Genomic DNA, 26817 nt, shown 5'->3' with positions numbered 1-26817 from the left:
TCCACATTGCTGCAAGTGACATTAGTTCATTCTTTTTTATGGCTGAGTAATATTCCACTATATCTATCTATCTATATCTATATCTATATACACACACACACCACATCTTCTTTATCCATTCATCTGTTGATGGACATTTAGGTTGTTTCCATGTCTTGGCTATTGTGAATAGTGTTGCTATGAAAATAGGGATGCATGTATCTTTTCAAATTAAAGTTCTGTCTGGGTATATGCCCAGGAATGGGATTGCTGGATCATATGGCAACTGTGTTTTTAGTTTTTTTGAGGAACCTCCATACTGTTTTCCATAGTAGCTGTACCAACTTATATTCCCACCAACAGTGTAGGAGAGTTCCCTTTCCTCCACACCCTCTCCAGCATTTATTATTTGTAGACTTTTTAATGATGGCCATTCTGACCAGTGTGAGGTTCCTCCACACCCTCTCCAGCATTTATTATTTGTAGACTTTTTAATGATGGCCATTCTGACCAGTGTGAGCTGGTACCTCATTGTAGTTTTGATTTGCATTTCTCTAATAATTAGCGATGATGAGCATTTTTTCATGTGTCTGTTCCAGGCCTGTTAACTCTTTACTCATTCCCTTACTTTTCTTTGAACCTATGAAAACACTGCTTTATTTAAATGTTATCTAGGGACTTCCCTGGTGGTCCAGTGGTTAAGACTCTGAGCTTCCACTGCAGGGGGCATGGGTTTCATCCCTGGTTGGGCAACTAAAACCCACATGCCCCGCAGCATGGCCAAAAAATAAATAAATAAATTTTATGTAAATCCCACCAAGACCTCTAAAAACACCTATCTCTCTTTTTTGAGGCTGAACTTTGTTTCTCTTTTGAAGGAGCAAAAATAAAGTTCAGTTTTTGTTTTCAGATTTGAGTGATTTGATTGTATTTTAACATGTATATTTGAGTACATACAGTAATGGAACATTTTAAATTCTGTAGAAAGATTTGTGATTATCCTTTAAGAACGGTTTACTTTACCCTTTAATGGACAGCAACAAGAACTTTTGGTCAGTCAAATTTCTTAGTAAAATTCTTTTAATGATTTAGATGTAAATATTTCTAAGGAACAGTTTGAGACTGATTGTATGTCATTTGTAACTTCAGCCATCTGTTGAGCTTGCACACATGATGCCTTCTAGCAAAAGATATTGATACTTTCCATATCATTTAAGATTGCAGTGCCTGTGCCATGGGAATTAAAGGGTGAAATGAAAATATGAAGACCTTTAAAATACACAGTGAGCAGATAGTTTGGATTAACTAGATACAGAAAATATAGCATTCTTTTTCATAAGAAAGTTGGATAGAGGAAACCATATTTTCCATATTCTTATTTCCAAAAGATTTTCTAATATGATAACAAGTGAAAAGAGAGGTTTTTCTACTGAAAGAGCTGTCCTAACTCTTTTGCTTAGCCACACTTGCATAGGTATTTTCAATTTCTTTGTCTTTAGGACACGTGTGGGTAAATTCTTCACGGGCATAAGCATTGCGGAGATAGCGCCAGACTCCTGAGAATTCTCCTGGAATGTCGAAATCACGGTATTTCTTTGCAGCAACCTAGGGTTTTGGAAAAAAAGAGGAAAAAGCAATTGGTAGTGAGGGGCATCAGTAAAATGCCTAGCGTGTAAAAACATATGTCAAAAATTAGGATCATTGAGGATGTGTTACCTATACAAAAAGTACTACAAAATAAACTTAAAGAATCTTGGATTTACTACTTTAATGTTTTGTCTACAAATGTAGACAAAACTCCATGCTTGTAATCATTTTTATATTTATGGTGTATTTAATTATGAATGTTTAGAAGAAGGAAACACAGAAAAAGAGCACAGATCTTTTCACTGTTTAGGGTCCGACAGTGTCTTACTTCTTTATGTATTCTTTGTGTCTGGCATGGGACCTGAGATAAAATAAGGTCTGTTCAATAAAAATTTGTTAAATTAACTACTAGATAATAATAATGTTAATAGCTCACTTTATTATCACTTGTTATGATCCAGACACTTTTCTAATACTTCATGTCTTAATTTAATTTTCTCAACAGTTCTGTGAAATGGGTACTATTACCCTTGTTTTACAGAAAAGACAGTGGAAAACACCTTCTGATTTAGGAAGAAAGAAACAAGAAGTTTTTATGCTTCCCAGAGAAGATCATTATGGATTTTTCCTCTGAGGAGAAAAAGGAGACATACCCTATGCATAATGATGATGACAAATCCCTCATATAAAAACTCACACTGAATGGTCACTGTGCTTCCTGTTGGCAACTCCCAAACTCCTCTCAATCATTCAGCCTGCCCTATGAAGACTTACTTTAATAATGTTCAGTTTGGGTAACAAACTGCAGTCAGCCAGTGTCAACTGATCCCCATCCAAGAACAATCTTCTGGAAACTGTGAGTTCCTCAGCACTTTCTGGATCAATTTCATCTAGAAGTGGGGTGTTCAAGTAGTCATCCAGACGCTTAAATTCTTTGAGCAGAGATTTTTCAAAATCTGAGGCAATGAAGTCAAAGGGTTACTTATAAATGTTCAGTCTTCATGACTAAATACATTCCCAATATGCTTTTCACACATTTAGACATCTCTATATACTTGACTAGAATGCTCAACTACCCACTGATAAGACAGAATCAGATGTTTAATCAAATGATGAGTAGACATATTTTTGGACTCTTCTTGAGGAGGTAAATTGGGGGGAGAGTCAAAGAAAAAGAAAGGTAATATATATTATCACTCAAGAAGAGTCAGAAAGTGGAATCAGAGACTAATAGCTCTCATGATTCAGAGAATAGTAAACCTATTTGAGAGTGTTTGTGAGAAATGGTAGGTGCTATGGTTTAAGAAACCTTAAAGGTACACAAGACTGGGAAAGTTGCGGGGGGGTTAAGAAATACAGTCCAGCAGTTAGTTCACCCCTGGCATGTCAATGTTCTAATAGAGCTAAGTTGGTGATTCCTATATTGAATATTAGATTCTAAATCCAATAAAACTTCATGCAAGGAATTTCAGAAGAGAGAACAGAGAGTGAGATGAAGAGTATTCCCCAGTATATACTATATATTCAGGAAAGTCCTATTTTAGTTGAGTCAGAATATGAGAGTGAGCATGTGAGTGAGAAAAATGAAAAGACTTAAAGAAAGGTATCTTACTCTTATTTGCCTCCTTTTGTGCGTTCTTAATGTATGCAGAAAACTTGGCAAAGAGGTTACAGCCCACATCAAAAGACTCCTTGTTCTTGGGACTCAGGTGAGGATACCTTAAAAAGAAACATCACTGCACATAACATTCACCCATAACAAGACATAGACCTGGTGTCTTTGTTGCACTCTACTGAGAGAAGTTTTGGAAAATTGTGCTGGAAACTGAAGGTGCTGAGAAACCTTTTATTGGAAATATGTTTTTTTCCCACTCTGAGAATACTTTAGCTTCTAAAGTTCACAGGGAAACCAGCTGTTTGGAATTCAAAGCTCATTTATCTATAGAAACAATGTTTCAAATGGCTGTTGGGTCCCCATACTTGCTCCTAAAAGCCTGTTTGGCAGAAGATATGGTGGTAATACATTTTCAAAGATAAGTAGTAGGAAAAAACATGGCTTCAAATAACAAAATACATAAAAGAATAAAGAGGATGGAGAGGATGGGGGAAAAGTAGGCAAGATGTCCTCCTCTTAGTAATACAAAGTTAATTTAGCATAATAAATTAAAGTAATGTAATAATGCAATTTACCACATTAACAAATTAAATAAGGAAAACCGTATGATCATGAATAGATGCCCCAAAAGTGTTCAGTGAAAATCAATTCCTATTCATAAAACCCCACACTGGCAACTAGAAATGGTTGAGCCAAACACTTAGCCATCTTCTTCGATCCCTCTTTCTCTCCATGCCCACATTTGATCCATTAGCAACTCCAGCCAGACTACCTTTCAAAATGTATCCAGAATCTGTCCACTACTCACCACCTCCACTGCTCCCTACCTGGTCCAAAGCCTATATTACTGCAACACTTTTTGATTATCCCCCCTCTCCCATGCTTATCCCTCACACTCCCAGGATATTCTCCACCTGCTGCCAGAGCAGTCATGTTAAAACTTAAGTCATATCATGTCTCTTTCCTACTCATTACCTTGCAATGCCCCCATATCATTCAGACTCAGAGCCCAAGTCTTCACAGTGGTCTACAAGGGCCAGTGTGATCTGACCCAAGCTTACCTTCTGCTCTCATCTCTTCCTACTCTCTTCCTTACTTCACTTCACACTGACCTCCTTGTTCTTCTTCAAATAGGCCTGACAAGCTCCCACCCCAGGTCCTTTTCACTTGGTCTGCCCCTAAATAAAGTGCTTTCCCTCATTTATGCACATGGCCCTCTCCCCCTCTTCTTTCAGGTATTTTAATCTGATATATCCTCCTAAGTGAGGCCTTTCTCTGGCCACCTTATCGGACATTGCAACCTCTCCCCTGGCCCTAACACTCACTACTTCCCTCCCTTGCTTTACGTTTTCTTAGTATTTATCATCATCTAAAATAGTTTATATTTTGCTTTTTATCTTGCTTATTTGCTGTCTTCCTTAACTAAAATGTAAGCTCTGCTAGGGCAGAGAGCTTTTGCCCATTTTATTCACTGATGTGTCCCAAGTGCCTAGAATAGTACCTGACACTTAGTAAGTATTCGGTAAGTATTTGTTAAATGAATTTATTAATTTCTTTAACTTGGTCAAAAGTATCCATCAAAAATTTTCAGCAAGCATCATTTTAAATGGTGAAATGTTAGCACTATTTCCTTTAAAATCAGTAAAGGATGAAGGTAATCTTGATCACTACTGCACTTCAACATTGTGCTGAATGTACTGATCAGTAAGACAAGAAAAAAAATCATTCTAAATGGTGACTCTACATTTTTACATTAAGTTTAGGAACAAGACAGAAATGCCTACAATTACTATTATAGTTGACATTTTTTTGAGGATTTAGCAAGTGGAGGAAGACAACAACATAAAGCAATCAGTATAATTATTGTAAGAGAAGTAACAATATAATTGTATACTTAGAAAAACCAAGAAAGTATAGAAAAACAATTACTAGAATTAATGAGCTATTTTGGTAAGATGGCTAAATACAAATCAAACATTAAAGAAATAGCTTTTCTATGTTAGCAATAACCAGAACGAAATGGATATTAGTAGCATATTCCACTTACAATAGTGACAAAAGTATAAAATATTTAGAAATAATTTAATATAAAAGGTATAGAATCAATATAAAAACAAAACACTACAAAATCTCATCAAAGAACATAAAACAGACATTTAGGTTCATAACCTAAGTGTCCATCAGTGGATGAATAGATAAAGAAGATGTGGTTTTACACACACACACACACACACACAAAATGGAATATTAGCCATGAGAAAGAAGGAAATCCTGCCATTTGTGCCAACATGAACGGATCTTGAGAGCATTATAGTAAGTGAAGTCAGACAGAGAAAGACAAATACTGTATGAATCACTTAATGTACACTCTAAAAAAGCCAAACTCATAAATATAGAGAGTAGAATGCTGGGGGCTGGAGGAATTGGGGAGATGTTATTTAAAAGTAAAAACTTTCAACTAGTAAATAAATCCAGGAAGTCGAATCCGCTGCATAGTGATTATAGTCAACAATACTGTATTATAAACTTCAAAGTTGCTAATAGACTAGATCTTAACCATTATCACGACTAAAAATAAATGATAGTTATGTGATGGAATAGAGGTGTTAGCTGATGCTATGGTGGTAATCATTTTGCACTATATAAATGTATCGAATGAATTTGTTGTATACCTTAAACTTACACAATGTTATATGGCAATTATACCTCAATTTTTTTTTATAAATTTATTTATTTATTTTTGGCTGTGTTGGGTCTTCGTTTCTGCGCGAGGGCTTTCTCTAGCTGTGGCGAGCGGGGGCCACTCTTCATCGCGGTGCGCGGGTCTTTCACTGTCGCCGCCTCTCTTGTTGCAGAGCACAGGCTCCAGACGCGCAAGCTCAGTAATTGTGGCTCACAGGCCTAGCTGCTCCACGGCATGTGGGATCTTCCCAGACCAGGACTCGAACCCGTGACCCCTGCATTGGCAGGCAGATTCTCAACCACTGCACCACCAGGGAAGCCCCCTCAATTTTTTTTTTTTCGGTACGCAGGCCTCTCACTTTTGTGGCCTCTCCTGTTGCGGAGCACAGGCTCCGTACGCGTGGGCTCAGCAGCCATGGCTCACGGGCCCAGCCGCTCCGCGGCATGTGGGATCTTCCCGGACTGGGGCACGAACCCGTGTCCCCTGCATCAGCAGGCGGACTCTCGACCACTGCGCCACCAGGGAAGCCCTATACCTCAATTTTTTAAAAAAAACATAAGATGATACCCAAACACTCAAATCATGTCCTCTGATGGGAAGAAGTCACATCATAAAAATGAAATTTGTATAAATAGTAATACAAATTAAATGTAATTTCAATTAAAACCCAAGAGTATTTTTTAAATTGAGGTAAAATTCACATAACATGAAACTCACCATTTAAACCATTTTAAAGTGTACAATTCATTGAGATTTTTAGTACATTCACAGTGTTGTGCACCCATCACCCCTATCTAGTTCCAGAACATTTTTATCACTCAAAAAGGAAACTGTGTTCCCATTAATCCGTTACTCCCCATTCACTCCTAGAATCACTAATCTTTCTGTCTCTATGGACTTGTTTATACTGGACATTTCATGTAAATGGAATCATAAAATGCATGGCCTTTTGTGTTTGGCTTCTTTCACTTAGTATAATGCTTCAAGGCTCATCCTTATTCTAGTATGTATCAGCACTTCTTCATTCCTTTTTATGGATGAATAATATTTCATTGTATGGGTATATACCACATTTTGTTTATCTGATAATCAGTTGATGGACATTTGTGTTGTTTTCAGCTTTTATCTAGTGTGAATACTGTTGCTATGAACATTTGTGCACATGTTTCTGTTTGAATATGTATTAGAACTAAGAAATGAATACAGTAAAGTTGCAGGATACATGATTAATATACATAAATCTGTTGCTTTTCTATACTCTAAGAAAGAACTATTAGAAAGAGAAATTAAGGAAACAATCCCACTTACAAGTATGTCAAAAAGAATAAAATACCTCAGAAAAAATTAACCAAGGAGGTGAAACACCTATACTCTAAAAACTATAAACATTGATGAGGGAATTTGAAAAAGATACAAAGAAATGGAAAAACATCTTGTGTTCTTGGATTGGAAGAATTACAATTGTTAAAATGTCCACACTACCCAAGCAATCTACAGTTTTAATGCAATCCCTATCAAAATACCCTGACATTTTCCACAGAACTAAGAACAAATAATCCTAAAATTTATATGGAACCACAAAAGACCCCCAAATACCAAAACAATCTTGAGAAAGAAAAGAACAAAGCTGGAGGTAACACAGTGTCTGACATCAGACTATACTACAAAGCTACAGTAATCAAAACAGTGTGGTACTGGAACAAAAACAGACATAAATCAGTGGAATAGAATAGACAACCAAGAAATAAACCCACACACATATGGTCAAATAATTTACAACAAAGGAGACAAAAATATACAATAGAGAAAAGACAGTGTCTTCAATAAGTGGTCACAAAGAAAGAAAACTACAGGCCAATGTCACTGATGAACATAGATGCAAAAATCCTCAATAAAGTACTAGCAAACAGAATCCAACAGCACATTAAAAGGATCATACACCATGATCAAGTGGGGTTTATCCCAGGAATGCAAGGATTCTTCAATACACACAAATCAAGCAATGTGATACACCATATTAACAAATTGAAGAAGAAAAACCATATGATCACCTCAATAGATGCAGAGAAAGCTTTCGACAAAATTCAACACCCATTTATGATAAAAACCCTGCAGAAAGTAGACATAGACAAATTATCTCAACATGATAAAGGCCATATATGACAAACCCACAGCTAGCATCATCCTCAATGGTGAAAAACTGAAACCATTTCCACTAAGATCAGGAACAAGACAAGGGTGCCCACTCTCACCACTATTATTCAACATAGTTTTGGAAGTCTTAGCCACAGCAATCAGAGAAGAAAAAGAAATAAAAGGAATCCAAATCGGAAAAGAAGAAGTAAAGCTGTCACTGTTTGCAGATGACATAATACTATACGTAGAGAATCCTAAAGATGCCACCAGAAAACTACTAGAGCTAATCAGTGAATTTGGTAAAGTAGCAGTATACAAAATTAATGCACAGAAATCTCTGGCATTCCTATTCACTAATGATGAAAAATCTGAAAGTGAAATCAAGAAAACACTCCCATTTACCATTGCAACAAAAAGAATAAAATACCTAGGAAAAAACCTACCTAAGGAGACAAAAGACCTGTATGCAGAAAATTATAAGACACTGATGAAAGAAATTAAAGATGATACAAATAGATGCAGAGATATACCATGTTCTTGGATTGGAAGAATCAATATTATGAAAATGACTATACTACCCAAAGCAATCTACAGATTCAATGCAATCCCTATCAAATTACCAATGGCATTGTTTTTTACAGAATTAGAACAAATCATCTTAAAATTTGTATGGAGACACAAAAGACTCCAAATAGCCAAAGCAGTCTTGAGGGAAAAAAATGGAGCTGGAGGAATCAGACTCCCTGAGTTCAGACTATACTACAAAGCTACAGTAATCAAGGCAGTATGGTACTGGCACAAAAACAGAAACATAGATCAATGGAACAAGATAGAAAGCCCAGAGGTAAACCCACGCACTTATGGTCAACTAATCTATGACAAAGGATGCAAAGATATACAATGGAGAAAAGACAGTCTCTTCAATAAGTGGTGCTGGGAAACTGGACAGTTATATGTAAAAGAATGAAATTAGAACACTCCCTGACATTATACACAACAATAAACTCAAAATGGATTAGAGACCTGAATGTAAGACTGGACACTATAAAACTCTTAGAGGAAAACATAGGAAGAACACTCTTTGACATAAATCACAGCAAGATCTTTTTTGATTCACCTTCTAGAGTAATGGAAATAAGAACAAAAATAAACAAATGGGACCTAAGGAAACTTCAAAGCTTTTGCACAGCAAAGGAAACCATAAACAAGACGAAAAGACAACCCTCAGAATGGGAGAAAATATTTGTAAACAAATCAATGGACAAAGGATTAATCTCCAAAATATATAAACAGCTCATGCAGCTCAATATTAAAGAAACAAACAACCCAATCCAAAAATGGGCAGAAGACCTAAATAGACATTTCTCCAATGAAGACATACAGATGGCCAAGAAGCACATGAAAAGCTGCTCAACATCACTAATTATTAGAGAAATGCAAATCAAAACTACAATGAGGTATTGCCTCACACCAGTTAGAATGGGCATCATCAGAAAATGCACAAACAACAAATGCTGGAGAGGGTGTGGACAAAAGGGAACCCTCTTGCACTCTTGGTGGGAATGTAAATTGATACAGCCACTATGGAGAACAGTATGGAGGGTCCTTAAAAAGCTAAAAATAGAATTACCATATGATCCAGCAATCCAACTACTGGGTATCTACCCAGAGAAAACCATAATTCAAAAAGATACATGCACCCCAATTTTCATTGCAGCACTACTTACAATAGCCGGGTCATGGAAGCAACCTAAATGCCCATCGACAGACGAATGGATAAAGAAGTTGTGGTACATATATACAATGGAATATTACTCAGCCACAAAAAGGAACAAAACTGAGTCATTTGTTCAGACGTGGATGGATCTAGAGACTGTCATACAGAGTGAAGTAAGTCAGAAAGAGAAAAAGAAATATCATATATTAATGCATGTATGTGGAACCTAGAAAAATGGTACAGATGAACCAGTTTGCAGGGCAGAAGTTGAGACACAGATGTAGAGAACAAACATATGGACACCAAGGGGGGAAAACCGTGGTGGGGTGGGGATTGTGGTGTGCCGAATTGGGCGATTGGGATTGACATGGATACACTGATGTGTATAAAATTGATGGCTGATAAGAACCTGCAGTACAAAAAAAACAAAAAAACAAAACAACTAATACTAAACTTCCTTTGGGTTATTTGTATGGAAATATGTTAATATAAATGTTTTAGACATTTCATGAAATTTCTAAAAATCTTATATGTTCTGGTATAATGTTAAAATTCTAGTTATGACTTTATAATGTATATCTTAGAAATAATTAAATGTCCTTGTCAATTGAATTATTATGAACTTTCATCAAATCTTTTTTTTTTTTTTTTTGCGGTATGTGGGCCTCTCACTGTTGTGGACTCTCCCGTTGAGGAGCACAGGCTCCGGATGTGCAGGCTCAGCAGCCATGGCTCATGGGCCCAGCCGCTCCATGGCATGTGGGATCTTTCCAGACTGGTGCACGAACCCGTGTCCCCTGCATCAGTAGGCAGACTCTCAACCACTGCACCACCAGGGAAGTCCATCATCAAATCTTGAACTGTGGTCATTTTTAAGTCTTTTGTCATTTACAGACAGTTCTGGGTGTACTCTCTGTAAATGGAGAAATGTTCCTATAAAAGGGTTTCATTTTCAAGGCATTCATGGAAAAGACTCTGACAAGTACAGATTTCTGGTAACTGACTGTACTGCTGAACTGAATGAATAAGCATTTTCAGAACTCTAATGGAAAACTGATGAATTCATAAAAGTACTAACAAAAGATCAAGATGAAAAAAAATTAATTACATGGGACTGAGTGAACTGATGAGGATGATTATAATTTTTGTGACTTTCTGTTTGAATTAAAAAAAAATCCCACAAGGACTCAGAGGCAAAAAATATACCAATCAATTTTCACTGCAAAGTAAAGGAGTTGTTACAGTGGAGGATTACTGGACTGAATGTCAATATTATGACATAGTATGAGTGTGTTTTGTGTTTGGTAATTGCAATCATTGCTGTGGTCATCCATTTACAATGCTTGGTGTCAGTTTATTTATCTCTTGTAAAAATAAAATACTGTGTGTGTGTGTGTGTGTGTGTGTGTGTGTGTGTGTGTGTGAAAAAATGGGCATTGTGGTTTTGATTTGCATTTCTCTAATGACTCATGACATTAAGTATCTTTGCAAGTACTTATTAGCCACTTGTATATATTCTCTGGAGAATTGTCTACTCAAATCCTCTTTCCATTTTAAAATTAGGTTGTTTGCTTTCTGTTATTGAATTGTAAGAGTTCTTTTATATATTTTGGATACTAGTTACATACAAGGGAACCGCCATAAGGCTATCAGCTTATTTTTCTGCAGAAACTTTGCAGGCCAGAAGGGAGTGACATGATATATTTAAAGTTCTGAAAGGGAAAACCTACAACCTAGGATACTCTACCCAGCAAAGTTATCATTCAGAATTGAAGGAGAGGTAAAGAACTTCTCAGACAAGAAAAAACTAAAAAGGCTCATCAATACTAAACCAACCCTAAAAGAAGTGTTAAAGCATCTTCTCTAAGTGGAAAAAAAATATTCTTTTTCTCTTGCTGCCTTTAGAATTCTCTCTTTATCTTTAAATTTTGCCATTTTAACTATGATATGTGTTGGTGTGGGTCTCTTTGGGTTTATCTTATTTGGGAGTCTCTGTGCTTCCTGTACCTGGAAATCTTTTTCCTTCATCAGCTTTAGGAAATTTTCAGCCATGATTTCATCAAATACCTTTCTATCCCTTTCTCTCTTTTCTCCTTTGGGGATCCCTATAATGTGAATATTAGTACACTTGATGTTGTCTCAGAGGTCCCTTAAACGTTCCTCATTTAAAAAAAAATTTCTTTCTACTGCTCTGATTGGGTTATTTCCATTATTCTATCTTCCAGATCATCTAACTTTTCTATTTTCTATTTTCTTCTTTTGCTGTATGTGCTTTTGGTGTTATATCTAAGAATCCATTGCCGAATACAAGGTCTTGAAGAGTTACCTCTATATTTTCTTCTAAAAGTTTTGTAGTTTTAATCCACACATTAGGTCTGATATATTTTAAGTTGATTTTGGTATATGATGTGAGGTAAGGGTATAACTTTATTCTTTGGCATGCCAATGTGAATATCTAGCTGTCCCAGCACCACTTGTTGGAGAGACTATTCTTTCACCATTGAATGATTTTGGCACTCTTGAAAATCAATTGACCACAGATGTATGGGTTTATATTTGGACTTTCAATTCTATTCCAGTGGTATATTATTATGCAAGTACTGATTGTTTTGATTACTGTAGCTGTGTAGTAAGTTTTGAAATCAGGAAGCATGAGTCCTCCAATTTTTTTGTCTTTATCAAAGACTATTTTAGCTATTTGTGATCTCTTGCAATTCCATATGAATTTGAGGATTGGCTTTTTCATTTCTGTAAAAACACCATTGGAATTTTGGTTGGTATTGCATTGAATTAATAGATCACTTTGGGGAATATTTCTACATTAATATATTAGGTCTTCTAATCCATGAACATGGGATATTTGTATAGGTTGAATTGTGTCCCCCCAAAAAGGTATGTTGAAGTCATAAACTCCAATACTTCGTAATGTAACCTTATTTTGAAATAGGATTGTTACAGCTGTAATAGTTAAGATGAGGCCATATGGAGTAAGGTGGGCCCATTAATCCAATATGACTGGTGTCCTTAAAAAAGAACACTTTATGAAGAGACAGAGACACAGGGAAATGCTATGTGAAGATGGAGGGTTGGAGTTATGTATCTATAAGGTAATGATTGCTGGAAAACCATGAGAAGCTAGGACGTTATTTTAGCAATTGTTTGTAGTCTTCATGTACAAGTCTTTCTCTTCCTTGGTTAAGTTTATTTCTAAGTTTATTATCTTTGATGCTACTGAAAATGGAATTGTTTTCCTAATTTACTTTTTGGATGATTCATTGACAGTATATAGAAATAAAATTATTTATTGTATTTTGATCTGTATCTTGCAACTGTGCTGAATTTTTATTAGTTCAAATAGTATTTCAGTGGACTTTAAAGGATTTTCTACATAAAAGATCATATCTGCCAATATCATTTTACTTTTTCCTTTCCAATTTGGATGACTTTTATTTCTTTTTCTTGCATAATTGCTCTGGCTAGAACTTTCAGTACAATGTTGAATAGAAGTGGCAAAAATGGCATATTTGTTTTGTTTCTGATCTTAGGGAGAAAGTTTTCAATCCTTCACTTTTAAGTATGAAGTTATCCATGGGTTTTTCATAGATTCCCTTTATCAGGTTAAGGAAGCTCCCTTTTATTCCTACTTTGTTGAGTATTATCATAACATGGTGTTGGATTTTGTCAAATGCTTTTTCTGTGTCAACTGAGATGATCATGTGTGTTATTTTTCCTTTACTGGTGCTCTTTTATTTCTTATATGACTTTGAATTACTTTCTAATGGCCTCTCATTTCTTCCTGAAGGACTTCTGATAGCATTTCTTGCAGAGCAGGCCTACTAGCAACAAAATCCCTCAGTTTTCGTTCATGTGAAATGTCTTAAGTTCTCTTTCATTTTTGAAGGATATTTTTTGCCAGATGTTGAATTCTTGGTTGATTTTTTTTCTCTCAGCACTTTAAATATATCATCTCTCTGCCTTCTGGCCTCCATGATTTCTGATGAAACTAATCTGTTAATCTTATTGAGAATCCCCTCTACATGATGAGTCATTTATTTCTTGATGCTTTCAAGATTATGTCTTTGGCTTTGGCTTTAGATAATTTTATAATAATGTATCTTGGTGTTGATCTCTTTGAGTTTATTCCACTTGGAGTTTGTTGACCTTCTTGGATTTATAGGTTTGTGTCTTTCATTAAACTTGGGAAGTCTTCAGCCATTGTTTCCTCAAATATTCTTTCTGCCTCTTTCTCTGCCATCTCTTCCCTATCATGTGTATCTTTGTACATTTTATGGCAACCACCAGGTCTGTTAGGCTCTGTTAATTTTCTTCCTTTTCCTTAGACTGGATACTCTCAATTAACTTATGCTCAGTTTTGCAGAATCTTTCTTCTGTCTGTTCAAATCTGCTGTTGAATCCTCTAGTGAATTGTTCATTTTAGTTACTGTACTTTTCAACTCCAGAATGTCTATTTCCTTTTTATTATTTATATTTTTTATTGATATTCTCTCTTTATTGAGACATTGTTTTCTTGGTTTCCTTTAATTCTTTGTCCATGGTTTTCTTTAGCTATCTAAACATATTTAAGACAGTTGATTTAAAGTCTTTGTCTATTAAATCAGGGTCTGGGTTTCCTCAGGGACAATTTCTATTAATTTCTTTTTTTCTGTGAATGGGCCACACATTCTTGTTTTTTTTTTTTTTTTTAAGAAGATGTTGGGGGTAGGAGTTTATTAATTAATTAATTAATTTTTGCTGTGTTGGGTCTTCGTTTCTGTGCGAGGGCTATCTCTAGTTGTGGCAAGCGGGGGCCACTCTTCATCGTGGTACATGGGCCTCTCACTATCGCGGCCTCTCTTGTTGCAGAGCACAGGCTCCAGATGCACAGGCTCAGTAGTTGTGGCTCACGGGCCTAGTTGCTATGCGACATGTGGGATCCTCCCAGACCAGGGCTCGAACCCATGTCCCCTGAATTAGCAGGCAGATTCTCAACCACTGCACCCCCAGGGAAGCCCCTTGTTTTTTTTGACATACCTTATATATATATTTTGAAAACAGGACACTTTAATATTTATAATGTGGAAACTCTGGAAAACAGATTCTTCCCTTCCCTTCCAACAAATAGGGTTTGTTGTTGCTTTTTTTGGGTGTTGCTGTTTATTTGTTTAGTGAATTTTCTGAAGTATTTTTGTAAAGTCTGTTCTTTCTTGTGTGTGGCTACTGAAATCTTTTTCTCATTATCTTTGGTCAGTTATTGATTTGACAGAGATTTCCTTAAACTCCTGGAAGCAAAGCAAACAAAGATACAAACAAACAAACAACAAACCAAGGGATAAAAAGCTCTCCTGGTGTTTGTAAGCTGGCTCTGTGTTTGGGTACCCCTTCAATGCTTAGGTATGCAGTTTATAATTCTGCCTTAGCCTTCACTTTCTACTTGTGTGGTGCCTGAATTTAGCCAGAAGTAAAAGCTTAAAGTCTTCTCAGGTTGTTTTTTCTGCACATAGGTCGAGACTTGGGCATGTGCTTGGACTTCTAGATTCCCTAGAATACATTAATTTAAAGCCCTTATTCCACTATCTCCCAAGTGTCTCAGCCTCTTTATTTAAAAAAAAATAAATTTATTTATTTATTTTTGGCTGTGTAGGGTCTTCATTTCTGCATGCAGGCTTTCTCTAGTTGCAGCGAGCGGGGGCTACTCTTCATTGTGGTGCGTGGGGTTCTCATTGTAGTGGCTTCTCTTGTTGCAGAGCATGGGCTCTAGGTGCGTGGACTTCAGTAGTTGTGGCTCGCGAGCTCAGTAGTTTTGGCACATGGGCTCAGTAGTTGTGGCGCATGGGCTTAGTTGCTCCGTGGCATATGGGATCGTCCTGGACCAGGGCTCGAAACTGTGGCCCCTACATTGGCAGGCAGATTCTTAACCACTGCACCACCAGGGAAGTCCCATCTCAGCCTCTTTTTTTGCATACTTTTCAGTTTGTCTATTGCTTTCTCCAAGTTTTATTCCTTGCCCCATGTGGCAGTGGCTAATACATTTGCTTCTAAACGCCTTCCATGAGTGCCAATAGGGAAGCTGCCTCAGCCCTGAGGAAGCTCCAAAGTAGGTGAAAAAAAAGGCAAACCCTTGAGCCAATCCCTCGAGGTGCCACCAGGTCAAACCACACAACCACAGTTATTTGAGAATAAGGTCAATATCCTGTCCTCTGGTACAAGCAACCTGTTTCTGCAATGTGGACTGCTCTCTTTAAGGCTTCTAAAGAGCTGAGTAGTTGAAGATGGTAACAGGGTAACCTAAAATGCCACAAGGCTCTCTTACTGAAATTTTGCTTCTTTATTCTTCATTAAGAAACCCCAGGCTGCTTGTAAATTTTTGGTTAGTTTCCAGAGTTCTGGCAAAGTTGATTCTGACAGCTTTTGCTGGGCTATTAATTGTTATTATGGAGGGATGACATTTTGGAGTCCCCTACTCCACCATTTTCATTGATGTGGGTATCGAACAGGTTTTAAAATTTTAGATGAAACAAAGATTATATGGAAGAGCTCTTGTATTCAGCAATGTGGCAGACTAAATAACCACTCTGGAGGACCTTGTCAAAAGAAAGTTCATTTTAGCATTGTTTGTAACACCAAAACTTGGAAAATATCTTCCAGCTGTTTCTCCAACAATGGTAACAATTATGAACCGGGATTTTTATGTGTTATCCTATATTTCCTTTTAAAAATGGAAGATTTTATTCCAGGTATCCAATTCCTGCTCCATCACTGACTATTGCGTGTGTCAAGCAGAAGGTGGAAAGAACTGTCTTTTAATTTATTTGACTGTTCGACCATTAATATCTAAGAGAGATGTTGTGCATCACTCAAAGATCCTGGACTTTGAACTGGATGCAGTAACTATAGGGGACTTGGGAGTTATCTCTCTTGGGAGTAAGTGTGTTCCATGTATGGGAATAAGGATACACACATTTATTTGGATGGTCAGAGGGGCAGAATATGGAAGATAACACAGTTATGTACCACTTTCTCCCTCTCTCTCTCTCTCCCTCTCTCTCTGTCTCTCATTAACTGAATCTTATTTTGTTAGGGATGGCAATAAACATGGATGAAAACTATGTTTCCTAGCTTCCCTTTGTATTTAGGTATGACTATGTGAATTACTTCTGAATAATGAGATGTTAATGGAAATTGTTGAATGTGGCTTCTGTGAAAGCTCCTTAAAGTTGACTTGCATCTTTTGCCCTTTGCCCTACTCCTTCTTCCTGTGTGGGAGTTAGATCTGTTGCCTGGAATTCCAGCAGACATATTGTCACCGTGAATTAAACTTAAGACTGGAAAACTCACCTGAAGAATGGCAGAGAAGAAATATTAGATAGAGCCTGGGTCCCCAGTGAAATTATGGAGCTGTCATTCTACCCCTACAATGCATCATTCTTGGTGTCTTATTATGTAAGAAAAATAAAATCCATATTTATCTAAACCACTACTTTTTGGGCCTCTAGTTAGAGTTGAATGCAATCCCTAAATGATACATAAGCTAATAGAAAATCAGAAGAATTTGACAAGGTAATTCACAGAACAAAACCAAATGCTCAACCAACATGTGTAAAGATGTTCTAATTCACATATTATTCAGGGAAATGCAAACTAAAGTATCTGAGATATCACTACACCCGTCAGGTTGCCATGAATTTTAAAAGAGTGATAACGCATAGTACTACAGATATGTGGGAAAAGTGTATACTTATACACTGATGGATAAAGCAGTAAAAATTTTAAAAGATATATACCATTTGAATTTTACTCCTGGAAATCTATTCCACAGGAATAAAAACACCAGTGCACAAGGACGTTATTTATAGCACTGTTTGTAGTGGTGAAAAACTGGAAGGAAAGGGAATTTGTTATTGTGCTTATATGAACATAAAAAAGGGTATGGAAAGATAACACAACAGATTTTTTCACTAGTTAACCTTTGGGAGCAAGAAAAGTTTGGAGATATGGTTTGAGGGGAGGCAGTAGTAGAGGAGGATGGATGAGGAGAAAAGAACAAAATAAGACTCAATACTTGGAGCCGGTGCTTAAAATATAAGAAGCCACCAATAATGGATGAAAGAAACATAGTATAGGCACACAGAAAAGAATCTAAAATAGTATCCCTAATTTCTTAGGTAGGAAGAATTTTGGACCAATAGAACCTTTTATTTATCATATGTATGTGTAATGATTAAGATGTTATTTTTTAGAGCAGTTTTAAGTTTACAGCCAGACTTCTGACCAGTGAAAACTGTGGGATAATAAATGAGTGACATTTTAAGACACTGAGTTTGTTGCACAGAAATAAAAAATGAATACAGTAGGCTTATTGTTTGCAGATACTATCCTGGGTGGGCAGAGACATACAGCTGTCATTCAAGTGTAGACAGTGGAGTTATGGCCTCTGGCTAACTGTGAGAGACCTGTTTCTTGGTTTTCTTGTGTTGGGTATGTTCTATCTTCATGCCATCAGTGGTATAACGGACTAGTCCTGACCAGTCCTCATGGACTATACAGTGCTATTGCCCCATGCCCTCGCTCCTAACACACCATAGGTTTCTTCTCAATTTCTAGACTACAGAGAATTTACTTTCTTATTTTAAGCAAGCTATGCATTTTAAAAATAATTTGAAATATTATATTGACTGTCTTTGTGTATTTGAAGTTGAAGAGGGGAAGTTTATGTGTGATAGACATAATATTTCTCAACCTGTAGAGCTAAGAGATCAGACTGAATTAAAGGCTATTTCAAAATTGTAGATCTTCTGAGGGCTCTACAATAAAATAAGTCTGACTTCTGTCAGTATAAATGTCCCCAAACCTCATTATGGATCAGATAACATGGATAAAATTAAATGTGGCCTAAATTTACTTGTCCTTCCTAAATTTCCAAGTTTATCCTTTGCCCATTCCTAATATACTACTTGCATCACATAAAGTTTTAATGGCTTTACATATGTTAAATAAATAATTATGTAGTAAAGTTTTCTAATCATACATGGAGTGATCGGGGGATCTTTGCAAACTTTTCTAGAAAGATAGCAAAAGAGAGGTCTGAAATTGAAAAAGAGATGTTTAGAAGAATCCTCAATCTGCAATAAATAAGCCAATAAAATAGATTATCTCAAGAACAATAATATCCTGTAAAAATGTACCTTGGAGGAGCCAGTGTGTGCTCTAGGAACTCCTCAATTTTAATGAAGTCTGTTTTCAACTCCTTGTTATATATCAGGAAGGGAGGGTTGGTGCCTGGGGCTAAGTCCTTCAGCTCTTCAGGCTTTCTATGATTATTGAAAATAAGCAGAGTTAGGCCTCTAGATAAAGTACACATTATGCAAACACCAACATTGTATTGGTGTCTACTGATTTTAATCCCCAGAATGAAACATGTCCTGATTTGTCTTACCTGGTCATGTCAACAGTAGTCACATTGAATTTAACTCCTTTAAGCCAGAGGATCATAAAAAGGCGTTGGCAAAAGGGACAGTTTCCAATACTCTCCCCATCACTTCCAGCCTATTAAGATAAAGAAAGGCTTCATTCATTCATTTGCTCAATAAGTATGTATTGAGTGCCTGCTGGGAAATAAGCTAGTTGCTAGAGACAAAGTTGGTAGTTCTTAATCTCATGAATTCTACCATCTGTGGGCAGAGAGAGATAATGAAGCAAATAATTTCATTGTATGTAAAATTACCAGAGTGATGAGTACATAACAACAGAATGCTGACTAAAGACTATGTTCATTTTCCATTTTCATAGATCCTGCCAAATTTCCTTCTTGAAAGGTATATTCAGTATTTTCATTGGACCTTTGATTTCTTTATTCTGTGACTTGTTTGTTCATGACAATTTTATATTTTTCTATTAATGTGATGACCTTTTCCTTATTACTTTGGACAAATTACTTGTATACTAAAGACACTAACTCTTTTTGATAAAGTTACATGTAATTTTTAAACAATGCCTTATGTAAAATTAAAATTTTACATAAAATCTTATATTGTTTTCCTTTATGAAATCTGGTTTTCCTGATCTGCTTACACAGCTGTTATGTACATCAAGATTGCAAAGAAAAAAAATTACTTTCTTATTTTGTTTTACTATAAAGATGTTCCCTCACGTTTTCTTCTAGTAACTTTAAGGTTTCATTTTTGCATTTGTTTCATCTATTTAGAATTTATTTTGGCATAAAGAATGTATTGGGACTCCAGATTTATTATTTTTATTTTATTATTTTACAAATAGTTGTCTTAACACCACTCATTTAAAAATTCATCTTTTGCTCAACATAGCAAATTATTAGAGAAAGGCAAATCAAAGCTACGATGAGGTACCACCTCATACTGGTCAGAATGGCCATCATTAAAAGTCTACAAATAATAAATGCTGGAGAGGGTGTGGAGAAAAGGGAATCCTCCTACACTGCTGGTGGGAACGTAAATTGGTGCAGCCACTATGGAGAACAGTAAGGAGGTTCCTTAAAAAATTAAAAACAGAGTTACCATATGATACAGCAATCCTACTCCTGGGCATGTATCCAGAGAAAACTATAATTTGAAAATGCACCTGTATGCTCATAGCAGCACTATTTAGAATAGCCAAGACATGGAAGCAACTTAAGTGTCCATCGACAGATGAATGGATTAAGAAGATGTGATATATATATATATATATATATATATATATATATATATATATCCATTATATATATAATGGAATGGTATATATAATATACATATATAATGGAATGGTATATGTATAATATATACCATATATATATGATGGAACACTACTCAGCCATAAAAAATGAAATAATGCCATTTGCAGCAACATGGATGTACCTAGAGATTATCATACTGAGTGAAATAAACCACACAGGGAAAGACAAACATAGATATGGCTTATATGTGGAATCTAAAATATGACACAAATGAACTTATCTATGAAACAGAAACAGACTCATAGACATTGAGAGCAGACTGTGGTTGCCAAGAGGGGCAGGGGATGGGAGAGGCATGGATTGGGAGTTTGGGATTAGTAGATGAAAACTATTATATATAGAATGGATAAACAACAAGGTCCTACTGTATAGCACAGGAAACTATATTCAATATCCTGTGATAAACCATAATGGAAAAGAATATGAAAAAGGATGTGTGTATATATATATATATATATATATATATATATATATATATATATGTAACTGAATCACTTTGCTGTACAGCAGAAATTAGCACAACACTGTAAATCAGAGACACTTCAGTGAAAAATGAGCACATCTTACTTTATGTAAATTATACCTCAATACAGTGTATTAAAATGGAAAAGTTCAAAAAGAAGAACAAAAAACCCCTCAAATAAATGATATTATGCAGTGATTGCAGACGTTGCAATGACAAAGGTAAGGGTATAACCATGGAAGGGAGTGCCTGAGAGATTATGAAGAACAAGGTCACTGGAGGAGAGAAAGCCAAGGATGTGAGAGGACAGAGTGTTGGAAGGGTCATTTGTGTAGATATTAAAATCACCAAGAATTATGATAGGCATAGTGTTGAAGAGTGTGACAATGATCCAGGAAATAAAATCCTTAAGAAGTAAGGGAAAGTGACCTGGGATTGGGAAGACTACTATAACAAGGAGGGGTAGTGGTTGGTTTAGTCTGATTTTATGAGATATTTCTCTGGATGGGAGAGATAGAATGGTCTGGAAACAAGAATGAGGAGCAAGGACATCTAAAGACACCTACCCCATCGCCACCCTCAGTGGTAATAGAAATGAGGAAGAAAGGGGAGCCATTCCTTGAGAAGGCTATAGCTGATGTTGTCTCCTGAAGGGAGATCCAAGTTTTAGACACCTCAATCTCAACATGTCCCAAAGTGAATTCTTTCCCTTTTCTTTACTCCACACACCTACCTACTCTTTAGAGTTCCTAATCCTGTGAATTGCACTGCTATCTACTTCGGATTTGTGAATTGTGTTCCCCCAAATTAAAATGTTGAATCCCTGTCCCCCAACGTGATGGTAGTTGGAGGTGAGGTGTTTGGGAAGTGATTGGTTTAGATGAGGTCATGAGGGTAGAACCCTTACGATGGGACTAATGCCTTTATAAGAAGAAACCAGAGCTCTCTCTCTCTTTTTCTTTCTCTCTTTCTTCATCTCCCCCAACAACGATGCATATAAGGTCACAGCAAGAAGGCACCTATATATAATAAACCAGGAAAAGAGTTCTCACCAGAAACTGACCATACTGACACCTTGATCTTGGACATAATTCTTATTTTTTGGTAAATTTTCCTTTTCCTGGCAGTGAGTACAACAGAGGAAATAATGTTTATTGTTGCTCTTTTGTGGCGTCAGGGAGTGAAGAGGTATGGGAAGAGGCAACCACGTTGGCAGCTGAATTTCTTTTGTAACAGAAGTCAGGCTAAAGATCCAATCATAACTGGGGTTAGTGAATGGAAACTTGATTAGGCAGGAAGAAGAATGAAGTCTGATAATAGATACAGCAGGAAGGGTGGGTTGCCTTTGGCAAAAGGAAAGGCAAAACAGTGAGGTGTGGGGGAAATGCAGCACAATTTTACAGGAAGGCTGAATTTTTTTCTGTTTATAATAATGCTGATTTAAAGTGCCACTACACAAAATGTATGAATATACAATGGAGAAAAGACAGGCTCTTCCATAAGTGGTGCTGGGAAAACTGGTCAGCTACACGTAAAAGAATGAAATTAGAACACTCCCTAACACCATACACAAAAATAAACTCAAAATGGATTAAAGACCTAAATGTAAGGCCAGACACTATAAAACTCTTAGAGGAAAAGATAGGCAGAACACTCTATGACATAAATCACAGCAAGATCTTTTTGACCCACCTCCTGGAGAAATGGACGTGAAAACTACCACGATGTGGTCATTCACCAAAACAACTTTTTCTCTTTGCATTTGTGATCTATGTTTCTAAACATGAAAAATAGTAATGGCTGGAACATCTGACATTTATTGAATGTTTGCTATGTTAACAACTACTGTGTCTTACAAATTTATTTTATTTAATGCTTACAATGAAGATGATCCTGTGAGGTAGGTTCTGTCATTACTCTTGTTTTACAGATGAGGAAATTGAAGTTCAGAGAAGCTGACTTGCTCAAGTACACTCAGCTAGACAAGAGTTGATGACCCATACACTCTTCTCATGTAGCTAATCCAGGACTGTCTACTCCACAATCCACACTCCTTAAACACTGCTTTCTCCCATCTAATAGTTTTATTGGATTTTTTATTAATCAGTCTTTATAATAGTCTTTATGATATTCTAAGATAATTTGAAAATGGTCTGAACATTCAGAGAAGAGAATCATCTCTTTTTCTATTTTACATTTATCAATAAAGACAAAAATATTACATTCAGGATTTTGGCCCAAATGTTAGAGTCTATAATGTTATGTACAAATCTATGAAAACTTAATTTTAGACTGGTAGAGAACACAAAAACTCCATTTATCAATGAACAACAAACCAATAAGATAAACTCTGCATTTAGAGAAAACAAAATGTGTTCTTTTAGAAAATCCTTTGTTCTTAGTTCCTGGATATAAATCTTGCCCAAATCATTCAGAGTTGAAAGGCAATGATTTCACTCACTCCATGGAACACATGGGGGTGTGTGATATAAATTCTTAATTGTGTCAGGAAAGGACTTACTTTCTTGTAGGGATCCCATCAGTGGCATTGGGAAATTGTGGTAGGGTCCCCAGACATAGCCGGGGAAATTACAGACTCATTTAATCTTTAGAAAGATACCACATTATAAGGGAGATACAACTGGTAAACAGTAGTGCTTTTTAAATTTTCTCATTAACATTTTCACCCCTCTCAGCCCCTATTCCCCCTCTTCTATGAAACTTCTAGAGATCTTTGGAATCCGTCTCAAAGCAAAGCAAAACAAAAACCCAGATCAGATGATACTAAAGGTTCTTCCAGAAAATCTGTGACTTGTATCAATGTCATTAGATAAGCTAACATCTAGAGGATTTCATCTAATGAAATTCTTGGAAATGTTACTAAAAAGTGTGCCAAATTGAAAACAATGAATTAAAATTATGCACAGCTATTTTAAGGGACTGGAATCTTGACCCTGCCATTTACTAGCTATGTGACCTTATGCAAAGCTACTTAGCTACTTTTTGCTTTAGTTTCTGTAACCATAAAATAGGGTTAATAATAAACCACTTAGCACAGCCCCTGCCATAAGTACTCAATAAATGATTAGGTTTTTAACCTGAAAGTTATTATTTAATTTAACATTTGCTCATCCAAGGTGTGATTTCCTAACTTCCCCTGTCTAGATTACCATCCAAATTATTGGAAGTCTATGAAGATAAACACATAGATCAATGCCAACAACTGGTTAGAGGAGTTTGATTGGATTGAACAAACAAGTTTAGACAAAAGAAACTAGTTACCCTATGAAGAGACTTATTACCTCTGGTTTGGAATTGGTAGTTATAAAAAGTCAGGAAGTTAAGGCTTACTTCTGTTGCGTCTGAGCAGTGACATGTTTTGCTAGAATCCAGAGATAGGAGAAGTAACTCTTATGCCCCACAGTCAAGCAAACACTTACTTGGATTGTTTTGCTATGCAGGAATTCAAGAGTCTCCTATAATTTTGAAAAGGCTGGTTAATTATGTCCTTGATGTATATATGTGACCAGTTGTCAAATATTTTAACAGTATTGTGAAAGTATTACTTTGGCCAACAGATGTTTAACCTAAAATTTGGCAAGCACACCTTATTTTATGCCTTTGTAGGCCATCAAGAGGCGATGTACTTTTAGAGGCAAGTTACTTAAACCTTATTTCCTTAGCTTACTTACCTAGAAATCATGAGGACAATATTACTAAAGTTTTGAGTACTATTACCGCCACTACTACTGATGATACTACTTTACTACTATTAACCTATCTTCTAAGTTGTTAGGACTAAATGAGATAATATACATAAAGTGTTAGAAAAAGGTTAAGCATGACATAAGAGTTTGTTATTATTATTACCATCCTGAATACTTCCAATAGTCAATGAAAATATAGAGAAAAATAAATATAAGCAAGGATTTAGGAAACTATGTAATTTCTACTTGGAATAACCTGTACAAACTTGTTTCTTTTTCTTGATGAGCTAATTTAGAAACACATGTTCCTTTCTCCTGCGTTAGGGGTTTTCCAAAGGGCTTTTCTGAAATGCTAAGACGTTAAAAAAAAAAAAAAGCCAAGGCAAAAAACCTCCTACTCATATAACAGGCACACAAACTCCTGGCTTTTTTCTCCTCTAGTGTCCATTTGACCCTGCTGTGATGTTCATCCATTGTGGGAGAATTTTTGAAAGCTCTATTTGGACCATGTGTGGGAATGAGGCTCTCAGGCCATTCTTGGCCCTCTCCTCCCCACATTCAGTCCTTCCAAAACATATCTCATAAAACACAGATTATGAGAACTGGAAAGCCCTTAAGGATCATTTTGTCAGGCTCCTTTATTGTACAGATGGAAAAACAAAGAGGGAGGGAGGGATTTGTCCAAGGTTACATAGGAAGTCACTAATAATATGATTTACTTGCTCTAACTACCAGCCAGTCTAGTTGTCTTTCTACCATATCTTCTTGCTTTTTTCAGATGGGGTGTTTTTCTATTGTTATATAAGAGAAGCCAAACACCCAGGTATTCTTCTAGGACTCAGAGTAGGTATAAAATTACAAAATTATTTCCTATCTCTAGCTGAAATATTGACTTAAAAAAAAAAAGCTGAGGTCGAGTGTCAAGGAATAATACATTCTGTATGCTCTCATTATAGCTAGAAAACTTACCTTCACAAAAAGCTCAATTTCAGGGTCTGTTTGACTGCTGGGCCTCAGGTCTGCCATCTTTCTGATTTTATTGCCAGTTTTCAGCCCCCTGCCTTCTGTGAAGTCCACAGTACTCACAGATTCTTTTCTTCCAGTTTTATCCAAAGGCTTAAATGAAGGTTGTGCTAGAGGAAAGTCCAGCTTGTAATAGTCAGAGCTGGGCTAGTCTCTCTTCAAGAGGTGCAGAAAATTCTAGATGCTTGAGAGTAACTCTTGAATTTGTTCTCTTTCTTCCTCTTGACCTAACATTTGAATCAAGGAGGAACCGATGGCGTGTGTATAAACTGGCTGGCTAGAAGGGTGGGGGAGTTTCCAAAGAGGCTTCAATGCTATGAGTCAGCAGAGAGAAACACATACACACAAACACACACATGCAGTTTCGATATATCAAGCAGACCAGATGTTCTCTAGAGCTTCCCTTTGAATCCTGGGCTCCATGCCCAGAAAATGGCCTCTTATGCTGTTCTTGTAACCTGACAGCAGCAAAAATCTCTTCCAGGAAAAGGCCACAAGTGACTCGGGTTTTAGCATTGAAAAGGATGTTTATCTAATGACACTGTCTAAACGTTGGTTTAAAAAGAAGTGGGCTTCCCTGGTGGCACAGTGGTTAAGAATCCACCTGCAAATGCAGAGGAGACACAGGTTCAAGCCCTGGTCCGGGTCTGGGAAGATCCCACATGCCGCGGAGCAACTAAGCCCATGCACCACAACTACTGAGCCACTTTGAAGCCCAACCCATAGGATGGCAGAAACATTTGCAAATCATATATCTGAGAAAGGTCTATTTTCCAGGATGCATAAAGAAACCTTACAAGTCAACAACAAAAAGACAAGCAACCCAGTTAAACAATGAGCAAAGGACTTGAATAGACATTCCTCCAAAGCAGATGTACAAATGCCGAAGAGGCACAGGAAAAGATGCTCAACGTATTTAGCCATTAGAGAAATGCAAATCAAAATCACCATGAGATACCACGTCACACCCACTAGGATAGCTAATACAAGCAAAACAAAGCAAAAAAAAACCCCAGAAAATAACAAGTTTTGGAGAAGATGTGGAGAAATTGGGACACACATACACTGCTTGTTGGGAATGAAAAAAATGGTAGAGCTGCTGTGGAAATCAGTAGGGTGGTGGTTCCTCAATAAGTTAAACATAGAATTACCATATGACA

General features: G+C 36.5%; 1 protein-coding gene across 1 annotated transcript; it reads right to left on the bottom strand.

Annotated features, from left to right (window-relative positions):
- Positions 1 to 1274: 1274 nt before the first annotated feature.
- On the bottom strand, positions 1275 to 25783 carry CLIC2 (CLIC family member 2). Its single transcript, XM_007466979.1, has 6 exons — positions 25604 to 25783; positions 19151 to 19260; positions 18900 to 19025; positions 3179 to 3285; positions 2341 to 2522; positions 1275 to 1584 (listed from the first exon to the last, which is right to left on the bottom strand). The coding sequence occupies exons 1-6, from the start codon at positions 25658 to 25660 to the stop codon at positions 1423 to 1425; spliced, it is 744 nt and encodes a 247-aa protein (XP_007467041.1). The 5' UTR covers positions 25661 to 25783; the 3' UTR covers positions 1275 to 1422.
- Between the last annotated feature and the right edge of the window lie 1034 nt (positions 25784 to 26817).

Source organism: Lipotes vexillifer, unplaced genomic scaffold (genome assembly GCF_000442215.2).
Source record: "Lipotes vexillifer unplaced genomic scaffold, Lipotes_vexillifer_v1.1 scaffold1667, whole genome shotgun sequence".
Classification (NCBI taxonomy): Eukaryota; Metazoa; Chordata; class Mammalia; order Artiodactyla; family Lipotidae; genus Lipotes; species Lipotes vexillifer.
Note: the sequence above shows the minus strand (reverse complement) of the source record. Positions and strands in the feature narration are given on the sequence as shown.